General features: G+C 35.7%; 2 protein-coding genes and 1 long non-coding RNA gene across 3 annotated transcripts; all 3 read right to left on the reverse strand.

Annotated features, from left to right (window-relative positions):
• Positions 1-812: 812 nt before the first annotated feature.
• LOC142528911 (3-isopropylmalate dehydrogenase, chloroplastic-like) lies at positions 813-4,962 on the reverse strand. The gene is made up of 7 exons (XM_075634183.1): positions 4,681-4,962; positions 3,440-3,760; positions 3,194-3,355; positions 3,041-3,115; positions 2,713-2,822; positions 2,571-2,643; positions 813-1,234 (listed from the first exon to the last, which is right to left on the reverse strand). Exons 1-7 carry the CDS (start codon positions 4,846-4,848, stop codon positions 1,043-1,045), a joined length of 1,101 nt encoding a protein of 366 aa, XP_075490298.1. The 5' UTR covers positions 4,849-4,962; the 3' UTR covers positions 813-1,042.
• Positions 4,963-6,010: 1,048 nt separating this feature from the next.
• On the reverse strand, positions 6,011-9,250 carry LOC142528974 (phenylalanine ammonia-lyase-like). Its single transcript, XM_075634297.1, has 2 exons — positions 8,760-9,250; positions 6,011-7,945 (listed from the first exon to the last, which is right to left on the reverse strand). Exons 1-2 carry the CDS (start codon positions 9,143-9,145, stop codon positions 6,196-6,198), a joined length of 2,136 nt encoding a protein of 711 aa, XP_075490412.1. The 5' UTR covers positions 9,146-9,250; the 3' UTR covers positions 6,011-6,195.
• Positions 9,251-14,108: 4,858 nt separating this feature from the next.
• LOC142530165 (uncharacterized) lies at positions 14,109-15,691 on the reverse strand. The gene is made up of 2 exons (XR_012816042.1): positions 15,529-15,691; positions 14,109-14,491 (listed from the first exon to the last, which is right to left on the reverse strand). It is a non-coding gene; the product is annotated as an uncharacterized LOC142530165 (long non-coding RNA).
• Between the last annotated feature and the right edge of the window lie 465 nt (positions 15,692-16,156).

The following is a 16,156-nucleotide window of genomic DNA, read 5'->3' on the forward strand; positions in this document are numbered from 1 at the left end:
ATATTTTTATTTTTTTGGTGATTAATTTTGTCACTTTTACGTGGTAAGAAATACTTATAATACAACTTACATTATTGCACATATTAAAATATACACAGATGATAGACATTGACCATTACCAACCACAACAAATTTTTAAGGCATATTAATGTGCCATCTCTTTTTTCTCCCCGCCTATGTCATTACCTATATAAAAATAATTAATATATCAATAGCTCTAATTTCATTTTAAACTATATGATTTAATTATTGTTCAAATCGCTTGAACACAAAAACTTCTATGTGATCGTCCGAAAAATCAATTTTACAATACTATATCTGATTCGAAAAGTATTATTCTTCTTCACTAAAAATATGAACCCGGTCTATCTATATAAATATGTAAAATTATTAAAAAAAACCTACTTTTTGTCAAATTATCATGTTTCTTTTGCAATAGCCCAAATACATATACACAAGACAACATTAACAATTACTTCTACAATTTATTAAATAGCATATATACACCGGAGTTATTTTTTCATTTTTTAGTTGAAGGAGAGGAGTCCATATAGCATATATACACCCGTGTTTTTTTTTTTTTTTTTTTTTCTATTTTTGAGTTGAAAGAGACGACTGTTACAATTGGTTCGAGAACTCGTCCAAATTTAGGACCTCCACGGCAGATGAACTACAAGTAATCAGTTATTTTGAGACTACTCGAAATGATTTGAGGTCATGGCAGATGACACAATCACATTTGAAGTATTCTTTAACAAGCTCTGCGACCAAGATGTTTTTCAACATGATACACCATTAGTGCAGAAACGGTCGCAGTAGAATTTGTCATTGCATTTCATTTGTCTAGGTCAAATAAGTAACATTTTGCATTGCCCCAGATTTCCATAAACATTGCAATGTATTATTTCTCTCCAACAAGTGATACCGGTGGAAGATATTTTCTTAAATTCAAAGTGATGATAAGCAATTCATATCGGAAGCAACATCAACAATAAATAACCTTTTGTCGGAAAAATCAAATGTACATGTGTTGAATCACTGCTCAGAGATTATCACAGATAGCGTTGGTGAACTCCGATGTTTTAGATTTACCACCAAGATCACCTGTTCGGTACTTCCCTTCAGCAATGGTCTTCAAGACAGCATCCTGAATTTGATCGGCCTTATCATGGAGATTCAGATGCCGCAACATTGTGACAGAACTCAAAAGCAAAGCAGTTGGATTTGCCAAATTCTGCATTGATTTTAGATGAATTAGAAATTTTGGCACACGGATTGAAAGAAAACTTACAAAAATAATAATAAATAAATTCCACCTGGTATACTCCTTAACTACCCAGCAATTTGTATTCGGAGATTTATTCTCATATTCAGAGATTAAGTTACCAGAACACATTTTATGAGATCAATTATAGAACAATCTAAACATATATGGCTACTAAGATGGTTATGGGGGTCAACACATTAAAAAGATCTCAGTCTTTATCACAGTTCACCACACCCCACTTCAAGCATACTACCAAGAAACCTGCTTGAGCAATTTTTTGTTCTAGGTCATTAATGCTACAAGAACTCTCTGAAATTTGACACGAAGCAACCGTTTTCTTCCTGATTCAAGATAGATACGGATATCATAACACTTGCTCACACAGAAGGCTAGTTCAAAACACTGCATCTAAATGAATAGCGTCCAGTTTATAGGTAGATTCGAACATATGAACTCAATACTTAAACCTCCCCAAGACGAGTTCTTCTTTCCTATTATAACTGATAAACTGCTACATAATCTCCAAAAGCACGTCTATATGTAGGTATAGATGTCTAACTAATATAGGTAACCAACAGATTTGACTATGTCGGTTCAAAAAAATGATTGTATTTTCCAAATGGTTTTATAACATCTGCCCCTAGCAAATGGACTTCAGACACTGATGTAGTAATGAAGTACCAAACAATTCGCAAGACCAATAAACACCTACTGAAACATCAAAATAGCAAATGAAAACATAATAACATAAAGACCTGGTGACGCTCCCATCTCTCTGAAACATATTATCAAAGCTCCAGGCCCACAAGGTAGTAGAGTGACTAGAGTCTGTGCAAGTGAGACTATGTATAGTACCAGCAAGTCAGCAACTATTTCGTATCATTCTTTGCTTGATAAATTGGATGAACACAAGATCAGAGACAATCATATGCCTTTATAAATCCATTCGTTTTACTCAACATATTATGATAGGTATGGGATGTCCTTGTTGCATTCATTCAAATTCTAAGAGCATGCCCTATGGATATCTAGACAAACTCTCTAGGCTAATAGCACTCCTGGGGTCATCTATGATAACATTCTATTATGCCCGAGGCCCGTGATGTGAAGGTCCATGCGAACGTGACCTGGAAAAATGATTTCTCCTAGCAACTAGTTTGTGTACATCTTTACTTTATGAAAATGTGTGACACAAGCTGGCAGGAGAATACATTGGCCATCCTCCTAAACAGATTCATATTGCCTCCAACACTACGAGATGCTCACTAGCTAAATAAACAAAATGAGTTGCTTTGGTACAAACCTTTCCTGCTATATCAGGTGCAGACCCATGTACGGCTTCAGCAAGTGCAATACCTCCCTCGCCAATATTACAACTGCATAGACCAAGTCAGGCGAAAATATTCATTATGGACATTCTACAAATGGCCAGATATTGCATATACCTGGGGGTTAAGCCTAAGCCTCCAATTAACCCAGCACAGAGATCACTGATTATGTCACCATAAAGATTAGGCATCACTAGAACATCAAAAGAGGCTGGATTCTTCACAAGCTGTAATCAGGAAAAAAAATTATTAAGAAAAACATTTTTTAAGTAAAGTTTCACCACACATTTATTTCTTTTTCAAAGAGAAAACTCGTGGGTTCGAGCAAATTTTTATGCCATCACGGTCGTAATAGTTTCCAAAATAATCCAAAAGGCTTTCACCGACTTTTGCAGGGACACAAGTTTGCACCAACATAGAATCCTTAACATACAATCCATCTTACCATCATACAACAATTGTCAATCACAACTTCTTCATACACTATGTCGGGATACTTCTCTGCAACCTCTCTACAACACTGCAACGTAAAGAAGAAATTTACAAGGTGAAAAAGGGTAAAATAAATGGAATGTCTTGCATATGCATGAAGGCATACCTTAAGGAAAAGACCATCAGTTTTCTGCATGATGTTGGCTTTGTGTATTGCAGATACTCTCTTTCGTCCATGGGTCTGGGCATAGTGAAAAGCATACTCAGCAACTCTCAAACTTGCTTGACGTGTAATGATCTTAAGACTTTCAACAACACCCCTCACCACCTATATTGAATTAAAAAGAGTAGGGTCAACTTCAAAACATAACCATTCTTTTGAAATATCATGCATGCACTGTGTGTAGCTTACTTGGTGTTCAAGTCCACTGTATTCTCCTTCTGTGTTTTCACGAATAGTTATGAGATCTACATCATCATACTTAGTCTTGTATCCAGGTAGGCTGTAACAAGGTCTCACATTGGCATATAGATTAAGCTCTTTTCTCAGGGTAAGATTAAGAGATCGATGACCTTTTCCAATGGGTGTGGCCATAGGTCCTTTTAAACCAACTTTATTATTTCTCACAGATTCAAGACTTTCCCATGTCAGGAAACTCTGAGTTCTTGGATCTATGTCCTTCCCCACAAAGTGTTCTTCCCATTCAATAGGCACATTGGCAACTTTAAATACCTGGACTTTAATTGGATGTTCAGTAGAATAAATGACAAGAGATTAATACTACAAAAAAAATTCAATTGCCAGGAGACTTTATTATAGCAAGGAAACAAACAACATGCGCAAGGCCATAAGGAGTCAAAACCACAAAACTGGAAAACATAGATGATGAGGACATGGAAGGAGGTTGACTCTCCATTTCACAGCTCGCATAGTTTTGTGAGTCGTCAATAAGAAAACAGAGAAATACATTAATTCATGTAGAGCGCTAGCAAAGAAGTTCACCTTTTCATTAGGTAAGCAAGCACAATCTTAGACTGGAATAACTAGAAATTCAGAGATCAAGAAATCAAATCATGGATAAAGAAAATGAGTATGACGGCCAGATCTCCATGGCATTCAAGAACACAAAATTCAAGATCATAAAAAACCACTATGCACTCATATTTCTGGGTCAGTTTACTGCATCGGTCTTGAAAACTCTCGCCTTGCTTCGATATATATTCTGAGAGACCTTATTCATAGAGAAACATTTACCTCTTACTCAATTAACCTCAGAATTCTCTTTGGTTATTTTCAGGATAACAAAAGATGTTAATCTAAATGTTGCTTTTAATTCGAACTCCCCCAAAACCTTAGATTAGTAGAACGCCCAACTATCATTATTGGGACAGTCACCACCTCAGCAGTTGTTGTACTAGCCACGTAATGAACGTATATTGAAGTAAAATGACTCCTCTCCCTCCTTCAGCTCTTGGTACAAGACCGAAAAACCCAAGCATGCACAAAATCATAAACTAACAAAATTATACCGCGCATGATTAATAAAGAAAGAACAAATAATACAACTTCCAGAGGCCAAAAATCTACATTCCAACTAAACCAAAAGTACCAAAACAAAAAGAAATATAGTACAAAAATTCACGCTATGCGACCTGTTTGACGGATTCGGCGATCTCAGGGCCGATGCCATCACCGGGAAAGAGAGTGGCACGGATCAGATTGGATTCCGATGAAAAGTTACGGTCGAGCAATCTCCGGTTGGAGGAGAAGATTCCACTAGCTCGGCTGCGAGCGAGTCGTCTGCAGATTTGAGATGCCATTTTCAGCCGCTGACCCCAATTTGTCGAATCTCCTCGGTAAAAAATCGACGAAGGGACGAAGCGTAGTCGTTTCGTAAGCGTATTATGCTCCTTTTTGCAAGTAGAAAACAATTTGTTAATTTACATTATAGAACCTGTTTTTTTCCTCGTAAAATAAAACTATTTTTATGTTAGAAAATGTAATAATAACAAAATTTGGTCCCTAGCTTCACCAATTTAATTCAACGGATAAAATTGTCCTAAACTCAACTTGCACAAGACTTTGCCAAATTTTATTTATATTACACAGGCTTGAGCAGATTGGCCTGCAACCCACCCCAACCCGACCATTTCTATTATATTACACAGGCATCTCGCGATACCATTTTATTTATATTACATAGGCGTCTTGCGATACCATTTCTACCGAACACAATTTAAACTTCCATCATATTCCCATAACTGACATAAAACCATTTGTGCAGAAGTGAATCTGCATCCACAAGCCAAGTTATATTATTCTGCAAGCCGTTAGGCCTGCTTGGAAAAATTCAGAGTTTATCCAAAGTGTTGGAGAAGGAAAAGCTTGAGTTATTCTCAATGATTTCATGGGCCACTTGGAGTGAAATTTGTAAGTTTAAGCATTCACCACACAAGCAGGTGTTCTCCATACAGATTGACTGTGCCACTTCTTTGCTTGAGGCATTTCACAAGGCGAATTCGGCGTGCTCTCCCCTGAGCCCTCTTGAGCCATCTATTGGGATTGGAAATGCCCAACATGAGCTCAGCTCAAAATGGGTGTAGACAGACACAAGATTCGATAGTCTCCGGCACCAATTAATTCCATATTGACATATATTCGGATTCTCTTCATACGGTACAAACAGCAACAAAGCCAGTGAAGAGCTCGGGCCAGAGGGCATAGTCTCAAGAGAAATTATATAACTTCTTGTTGCTCCCAAGTTTTTATAAATCAAACATATGTGAAGAACAAACAAACAAAGTTGCACATCAATTGGCTAGTTTTGCGATTGCTTCTTTAATAAATGAGGAGTGGATAGGGAGTAGCCATCCTTTTCGGCTTCTTGGATATTGTATCAACTGACCTCCTAAATTAGTTTTTAATGGTGCATTTCCTCCCAAAAAAAATATGTATCAAACCCAAATAATTACAGAAACTAAATATCCATCTACTAGATTGTGTTTTGCTTGAGAAGTCAACCCAAGAAAAGCACACACATATCCATTATAGTTAAATAGTTTTCAATTTTTACATATTATCGTTCATAGTATCACATAGATACAAACTTACATCCAACAATAAAAGACAATATGACAAAAAAAAAACATATTGGATTTATAAAGGAACTAGCATATAGGAAGCGGTGCACCATTCCAACCCTCGAGGCATTTAAGCAATGGATCCACGATGAGCCCCTTGCTCAATGCCGTGAACACCTTCTCGCACTCCTCCCCGGGACACGTTACCTTTTCTCCGGTCAAGAATTCAGTCCCCAGTTCCTCTCGAATGAACTTGTACAACGGGTATGATCTGCATTCCGTGATTATGTTAGGGATAGCTGGATTTCCGCTCTCGAGGGCGAATCTCGCACCCTCGACTTCTTTAGGCAATAGGGCCTTTAGTTCGTCCTCGAAAGATTCGATCTTTTGGAAGATGGACATGTTCGAATTCTTCTCATTTTCACCGTTTCTCAGAGCGTGGTCGACAAGAACTTGTCTGAGTTTCTGCATCAATGGGTACAATTCGCTGCAGGGATCGTCAATGTATTTGAAGACATACTCACTATCCACTACTCGAAGCAAGTCCTTCTCGCAAAATCTTGACGGATGAAGCTCCCCATTGGATCCTGTAGTTAGGGTTCTTTTAGCGACTTGGCTGACCATATTCTTGACAGACAATCTCAAGTTCTCCTCCAAATGCCTCAGATCAATGGCTTGGCACAACGCGATAAGGTATGTTGACGACATGAGTTTCAAGATATCTAACGCTTCAACCGTTTTTCGTGACGAGATCAAGCCTAAGGAGTTCACATCTTGGTTGTGTTGCTCGGCACTTTCAACGTGATTCGTGACCGGATTTGCCAAGAACTGAAGCTCAGAACAGTATGCAGCCATAGCGATTTCGGCTCCCTTGAATCCATAGTCCAAGCTCGGGTTCCTTCCACCAGAAAGGTTAGACGGCAACCCATTGTTGTAGAAATCATTAACCAGTTCCGAAAACTGAGCAAACATCAACTTCCCAATCGAGGCTATGGCCAATCTTGTGTTATCCATCGACACTCCAATAGAGGTGCCTTGGAAATTGCCACCATGTAAGGCCTTGTTTCTTGATACATCAATCAATGGGTTATCGTTGACCGAGTTGATTTCCCTCTCGATCATCTTGGTGGCGGAGCGAATGACCTCTATCTGAGGTCCGAGCCACTGAGGCGCCGTTCTGAGAGCATATCTATCTTGCTTGGGTTTCTGAAAAGGATCCATTTCGTGCAACTTCTGAGCAGCCTTCATATAGGCACTTCCATCAAGAATGTGTTCCATCACAGCAGCGGCCTCGATTTGGCCAGGATGATGCTTCAACTTATGCGTCAAATGGTCCGTGAATTCCGGCTTCCCATTCATAACCTCAGCGAAAATCGCAGACATAACTTCAGACAACACACCAAGAATGTTGGCCTCGTAAAGGGCGATCGAGCCCAATCCAGAACCGATAGCTGTTCCATTGACAAGCGCCAGGCCTTCCTTAGGCTGCAACTCGAAAAACCCTCCCTCGACTCCGGCTAGTTTGAATGCTTCCTCGGGATTTAAGGATTCGCCATTGGATCCAACCGCTTTGGAGTTGGGACGACCGGTCAAGAACCCGGCAATGTAGGATAATGGCACGAGATCACCTGAGGCAGTGATGGTGCCACGGAGCGGCAAGCATGGTGTGATGTTGGTGTTGAGGAATTTGGTGATGGCTTCCAAGATTTCGAACCGGATGCCAGAGTACCCTTGGAGAAGGGTGTTGATTCGAACTAGCATGGCTGCCCGAGTCGCTGAATATGGCAGTGTATGGCTGGTTTCGGAACCGTTTCCAAAAACTCCAGCATTCAAGAACCTGTTATAATACAGAAGACCATAAAATATATTATTACATAAGAAAATTCCAATTTTGAATATTTCACCTTCCAATCATTTATTTTCCCCAATGTGGTAACAATCACTCGTCAAAGATTCTATTAGAATAATATTTTTTAAAAGTTTATTAAATTAGACTTCAAACAATAAATAATAAATAAATAAACAAACATGATTAATTTTGAAATGATTAATCATATCTAACATATGACTAACATATGACTGTCGTCTTCATGCTCAAATATAGCTCACATAGGTAAATATAATCTAGTATATAAATATTATGTGTTCTAGTTCTATATTGTGGTCGACAATTGATTTTAGTAAATATAGAAAATGATAATATATATACACACACATGAATAATTAAAAAAATTAATATCACCGGCCAGCTAGCAGGTTGACATCTCTCAATTTTGGAAACATTATAGCAATGTGAGCTGTGGAGTTTTAGGACAATATTTGGATAAATAAAATTTATATTTGGTCTTATTTTGGAAATAAAATTATTATAGTAGTTGATAATAATAATAATAATACATCATATGTAGCTAGATAAAATCATTTTAAAATCTATATTGATATATTTTTGGACAGAAATATAATGTAATAATTTTTGTCCCCAAAAATATGATTTGAAAATTAGAATATCTCAGTGTCGGGGTATTGTGAAATGCATGGATTTTTTTTTTCAATTGATTTGGAGGAGTGAATTTGAAATTTTCTTGTGATTTTGAGTTAAATTTTGATTCGAAAAAAAATGTAAAAATTCAAATTAAAAATATGAATTATACCTGATGAGTTCCTTCTGAAGAGCACCGCCTTGATTGGTCCGGCGGTGGGAGGTGGCGCCAAAACCAGTGGTGATTCCATAACTATCAGTCCCTTTGTTCAAACTCTCCATCACCCAGTCACTGCTAGCCTTGACACCCTCCCTCGCCGACTCCGACAGCTTCACCGCCACGGCATTATCCCTAGAGGCGATCGCCGCCACCTGGGCTATAGTTAGGGTCTCGCCGCTGAGATTCACAACCGGATTCCTGTACTCCTCCACCATCTTCTTCACATCATCGAGGTGGCTCCCCATCAACGACTCCGCCGCAGCACCCCAGTTCAGTTGATCCTTCGGCATGCAAAACCCGTTCGAGTGATGGTCATTCTCCTTCACGGCGACGGCCATTGGCGGAGATGTCGAGAATTTAATGGGAGATGGTTGGGAGAGAATACACCAGATAGTCACACGCACTGGAAAATGAGACTTCTCGGTGGATTAATTTGTTGTAGAGTTGGTGAAATGTAGTTGGCAAGGTCTATGGCTTTAAATACAGGGGTTTTGGTGTTGTCCCGGTACTGCTCGCTTCATTGTTTATTATTATGGAAAAAAATTATGAGATAAATATATGACAAAAACTTGTGTGTGACGGTCTCACTGATCGTATTTTTTGAAACGAATCTTTTATTTGGGTCATCTATGAAAAAATATTAATTTTTATTGTGAATATTGGTAAGGTTTACCCGTCTCACAGATAAAGATTCGTGAGATCGTCTCACAAGAAAACTACTATAAATGTACATATATAATTTTTTGTTCACTTCATTATGTTTAGATTAACTGTTGGGGCACTACACCTATATTAGAGTCGAAGCATCCGTTGATAGGTTGTGATTTTAATATATAAACCGAGTTTAGGGAAAATTCATATACATTCATTTATTCCAATTATACTATATTTCCAATTTTTGTAAAAAAAAAAATACAATTGATCAAATTCAATTACTACTTTGCTATTTATTTTAACTTTCCTTTTTCAATTTATTTTTTAATTCATATATCTAAAATTAACTATCATATACTAGTCTTTGGACGAAGACTCTATTTTTTTTTTTTTTGGAGCGAGTTTATATATACTTGTACACATTAATTTATTAATTCAAATCAATTTAAATTTACTCTAATAATTTTATTTTCAGGCTACACTAAAAAAACCTAAAACTTGTATTTAACACTATTTTCTTGTATTTGCTAAATTAGATAATTGTTATTATACATATAAAAAAATATTAAATTAAATATGCTAAATATATACATGTTCGGAACAATCGATCTCGGACAGGAGTTCGTGCCAGCCTTTGAGATGACTCTGTCCCGAGATTTCACATATTCCACTAACTTCGCGATCTACAAAGTCCTTATGGCTTGCTCCTGTACGATAACACCCAATTTTTTCGATTCGGCAATTCGATCTATGATTTATCATTCATGAACGATGCGAAAGGTCATGGAGAGACACAGTATGTGATCCATGTATTTTCGTCTTTTTCTGTTCCTGACCCACTTACCTTAAATTATTAAAAATTATATATGATTTCATATTAAGGAAATATATCAAAATATCGATATTTTATACAATTTTTAGTGAGCGTCGTATGCAAATATTAAACGTAAAGGATTTTGGTTGGTGGATTTGGCATGACAGGAGAGAGTGGTGCAGGCAAATCATGTGTGAAGGGGTTTGTTGAGGATTGATCTGGACCGTTGGTTTGGTATTTTTGGATGGCGCAGATCTGAGGAAGTGGTTGTGGGCTTGTGTCTTTGAACGTGGATTTTTTATGCATAGATTTTTGTTCACATGCATTGTTGGGATATTGTGATGTAGTTGGTAGGAAGTGCCAATGGGATTGGATAAAAGTTTGAGACTTAAATTTATTATTTAATTATTTTTTGTGCTATTTTTTTTTTTAAAATTTCTTGGATAGATGATTGAGAGATTTTGATCCTTCCAAAAATTCTTAATAAAAAAATATTTTTGTGAGACTGTTTCACAAATCTTTATTCATGAGACGGGTCAATCTTACTTATATTTACAATAAAAAATAATATTTTTTTACATAAATATAGAACATTTGTTTATCAAAATTAACTTGTGAGATCGTCACAGTAATTTTTGTATTAATAAAATATAGAAAATATGGTTGCTTTGACTACGTTGACCAGTGTATGAAGCATCTCACCAATGGTCAAACTTTCCTCCACTATGGTCAAACTTTCCTCCACTTTTTTTTGTTATGTAATTGCTTAGTAATTTGCCACTCTCTCTTTAAGAAATTTGTCTCCAATTTCCTTATACATAATTTTCTAAAAGACTTGGCCCTATACCTAAATTATTTATTTATTTTCACTTTACTGTCACTAATTAGTGTTAGTGGTAAATGTTGCATTAATTTACGTTGTCATAGCAAAGTGCTAATGGTTTTTCCTATCAATCTCTTTGATTAAGTATATGTTAAATATCTTACAATTTATGTTGTCTCATACTTTAATTTCGTTTTTTATATTATCAAATTTTTTGTGGGAATCGATTTTTTAAATAACGATGATGTGACACTCACCTATTAGACATATACTTTTCTATACTTCATCACATCCAATATACGAGTGTCACCTTATTGGTATTCATATACGTATGCACGTTATATGTGCAGCATATCGTTTCCAGCAAGAAACGTACATCACATGAAAGACGAAGACCATACAGTTAGGTGGATGTATGCATGCTTATCGCTGGCAAAGTTTCGGAAGATTACAAAGATTGCGTGTTTCACGTATTTTTATTCTCTATATCGATAATGACCCCTATTTTGGTGCTTTATTTGTTTGAAATTTGTTGAGACAGTACACCTAACTTTATAATCCATCAGGAAGTTGGAGGAGGATCGATGTTAGTTCAGTTTTTGCGGAATATATAGTATAATATAATTGGTCAAAATATTCCAAAAATTAAGACGGGACAAAAATTTACGTGAGACGGACAAAAATTTACGTGAGACGGTCTCACGGGTCGTATTTTGTGAAACATATATCTTATTTGGGTCATCCATGAAAAGTATTACTTTTTATGCTAAGAGTATTATTTTTATTGTGAATATCGATATGGTTGACCCGTCTTATAGATAAAAATTCGTGAGACCATCTCACAAGAAAATTTATTCAGTTATGTAATATTGTTTTTGTTATAAAAAATAAACTACTATATAAATAAAATTTTGACATGTCACTTTTTTTCGATTTTTTGTATAAATATATGAATTAAATTTTATTTTCATTGTATTAATTTTACATACATGTTTACGCACGCACAATATAAAAATAATTTTAAATAATAATTTGAAAATAAATGTAAAATGAATTTTATCGATAAATTATCTCCCCATAAATTTTAATTAAAACTATATTAAAATATAAAAATTGTAATATTTGAATTAATAACTCTACGTTTAAAATTAATTTTTTTAAATCACTTATTTTTTAAATATTTTTTTCATTACTGAATAAAATTTTATAATAACACAAGAATAATTAAGAATTTTGTATTGTGATTCCCTTTATCTGGTATTATTAAGAATGATAATACTTGATCAATGCCTGATATTTTATTCAATCATTTAAAATTTTGGTCCCTTTTCCATGATACAACGGGCACACCCGTGTTGATGTTGCACAAAGCACTATACTGACGAACGAAACAGTATCTGAACTTTATTAGTGGATTTCGGTTTGTTTCAAGGGTATGTGAAAGGTCTCAACCGAAAAAAAAATAACAAAAGGTGGCATAGATTGGCTAGACGATTTTTGTCTTGATCGGTCCGACATTCGACGCACTTATGTCGCGCTTGTACGCTTGCACACAAGTCATTCAAGCCTTTTCAAGTTCAAATCGGGCCCAAAGCCGGCGTGCGCGCGAGAGAGTCTCTTGACCAATCATTGTTACACTTCAATAAAGTACAACACAATATAAACTCAACTATACCACTTTATTTTCCGATATGAAACTAACCCACCTTTCTAAATTTTCATTCACTCACATTAAACCCAACAACCCAATATATTTAATCCCACATTTACGTGGTTGTTCACGTTTCTGATCCTGGACATAAAAATAATTATAGACGTGTGGAGCTCAAATTCTACAACAATTAATCACCATGTATATACTTCACAACTCGTGCCATGTGCCATGGTCTCTCTTTACATTTCTTTTTATTTTATGCAAATATATATAATTAATAGAAAATATATAAATATATATATTCATCACCACTTTTGTACACAATGTGGGGTTCGTATTATAATTCATACAAATTCAAATTTTTTTTTGGTATCATCGCAACAATTACTTAACAAAAATGTCCAAAGGCCAAACCGGTAGCTAGATTGGGAAAGGGATGGATGAAGTTGGCGCCTAACAACCAGTCACGATAGAGTGTATACATACATCTGTCAATTGCATTCGAGTGAATTTAATTGGATGTTATGTGTCCGAAGTTTGTATATTTATAAACTTAAACAATCTCTTTCTATGATAATTTTTTAGGTTGAATTAGATTCAAATCTCAATTAATAACAAATTTTACGGGAAAAAAAGTCTCACCTTCTTTATTTAAAATCAAATGACTCGTGAAATTTGTTCAAGGAACAAAAAATGCAAACACGAGAAATCCCCAGTCGAGATTGTAAGTAAATATTTTGAAAATTGAAATTATTATTCTATATATATTTGTGCAACGGGGGATATAAGACAAAAATGGAACCCAAATTTTTGTTCAAAGAATTATCTCGTGGTCTTTAACATTCCATGATAAACCAAAATATCAGTTGTATATAGGACTCAAGCAGGTCCTTGTCGGCATAATTTAATAGGTGGGGCCATTTTGTTTGGCAAATTTGAATTGAAGTTGAAAAAGAAACGTGCCGAAGGAAATTTCGTGAAATTTCAGATAACGCGTTTTTAACGCGTGTTCACACGGTCAAGAAGCTCTATAAATAGAACTCCCCCTTCATTCTGAAATCATCTCTTCTTCGAGTTTTCTCTCATCTTATAAGCATTTGAGTGCTTAGTTTTATAATATTTGTGAGGTGTTTTGTTCTCCTGTATTAAGAGAGTATGTGTTCTCTTTGGAAACACAGTGAGTGAGTTGTACACCATAAAATATTATAATGAAATTCTTTTCATCTTGCCCGTGGTTTTTACCCTAATAATTTTTAGGGGTTTTCACGTAAATCTCGGTGTTCGGTTTATTCTTTATTTTCAGGTTTATTATCTCAAATTCTGCACGTGGGACCATCATTCCTCGCATCAAACAGACATTCCAATCTCCAATTATTAATATTTTAAAAAAAAAAACGTTTCGAAAGATATATAAAACAGACAATCTTCATTTAGGACGTAACGCTCCATCTTCCTAATAGTATTCGTACCTTTATGACAGATACAAACCGCTAGCACATCACAGGAACTTACAAATCTACAAAGACAGAGTGTCTATTTCTGAGGTGGAGGTACAGGTACGGGTGGTCCATAGTATTGAGGAAGTCGGGCATTCTCTGCTCGGCCGCGTGACCTACCGAATAGGTAACAAGCAATGGCTGTGATCAAGAAGAAGAGGATGATCGGGAGAGATATCACGACCACGTACCCCATTTTGGCTTCGAATCCAAGACTGTTACACGAACTAACTCGACTTTAACCTCCAGTGCCACCAGAGAAAATATTTAGAGAAGAGATGGTATATCAATTAACTAGCTAGCACAACATGCATCATTTGAAGACTATCTGAGACAGGGAGGAATGAAACGGGACTATCACTCGCCTTCCATACATCATGAAATTAACATTAAGACAATGAAAATTTTGTTTCTGGCAATTGAGAGTATTTTGTTGTCTCCAGGGTAAGTGGCGGAGCCAGAAATATGGCGGCTCAAATTTTAAACTCTAAAATTTTATAATATTTTAAATTGATATATCCGGACTAATATCATAAATATTTAAAATTATACAAAATTTACATATACATTTTTTAAAAAAAATTGGGTCACACGAGCTAAAGTCCGGATAATCAACCATGTGGCTCCGCCTCTGTGCAGGGTTCGAATCAGTGTCATCACTGGCCAAGAGGCCTGTTTAATGATACATAAATAAGCAGTAAAATTTTAGTTTCAACGGATGGCATATGATACATCGTTGGTCTCAAAGGCCGTCCAAATAATTACTTTACGTTTGGATTGATTTGCTCCAATTGCCCAACTCGTGTCAAACTGTTTGGGGAACGAGAAATACAAAATACTAATATCTCACTGTTAATTTCTTTTTTGGGGAAAAATCACTTGTGACCGTCCTCACCAATCACCGATAATTTTATGTCCGAATTAATTATTAAAAAAATATTATTTTCAATATAAATATGAAAGATGCGCTTTAGGCAGTCTTTTTTTATGAAAGGCATAAACGAAAAAGAAAAAGAGAGAATTTTGCGGCTCTACACCTATGGGATTGTAGTTCAATCGGTTAAGTCCCGGAGAATAAGATCGCGGAACAAGAATCGGCGTTAATAAAATATCAAAATCAAAAATTAATTCAAGCCACGATCACTGGTCCGCGAGAAACAACAAAAGATTAACACTAATCCCGCAGATCAAACTGAGGATTTTTTAAACGAAGTGTTTATTTCAATAATCGCGGTTTCCTGATTTCACCAAACTGAAGAACCTATCAAAAGACTGCGTACCTTCTTATCTGAAATAGATCAGAGAAGAACCGCCGGACCTCGCACCAAGAATTTCAAGGTGCAAAATTGACAACAGGGGAGAAAGAAGAAGCGAGAATCAAATTCCTTTTTTTTTTTTTTGCATATATCTAAATTCTAGAATGAGCGGTGGTGGTGTTCTCATTTTAATTGACACGTCATTTTTTTTAGTTATACGTAAAATCTTGAAATAAAATGAAAAAATAATTAAAAAACTGAATTCGATGAAAGGAAATTGAACACATCGTGCTTCGAACGAAGAGACACTAACTATAAATATCATTTATAATTGTACGACATTCTTTTGTTAAAAAGTCAATAGTGTTCACTAAGAGATATTAATCACCACAAGAATCTCAAATCGTAACTATAACTAGAATATGTTTTTTATAAGACTGGTCTCACGAATTTTTATCTGTGAGACATGTCAATCTTACCGATATTAACAATAAAAATTAATACTCTTAACATAAAAAGTAATATTTTTTCATGTACGACCCAAATAAGAGATCCGTCTCACAAAATACGACCCGTAAGACCGTATCACACAAATTTTACCCCATAAAACTAAGCTAGATGTTTGAAAATATCCATTTTATAGAAAATATAA

This window comes from Primulina tabacum, chromosome 16, assembly GCF_025594145.1.
Source record: "Primulina tabacum isolate GXHZ01 chromosome 16, ASM2559414v2, whole genome shotgun sequence".
NCBI lineage: Eukaryota > Viridiplantae > Streptophyta > Magnoliopsida > Lamiales > Gesneriaceae > Primulina > Primulina tabacum.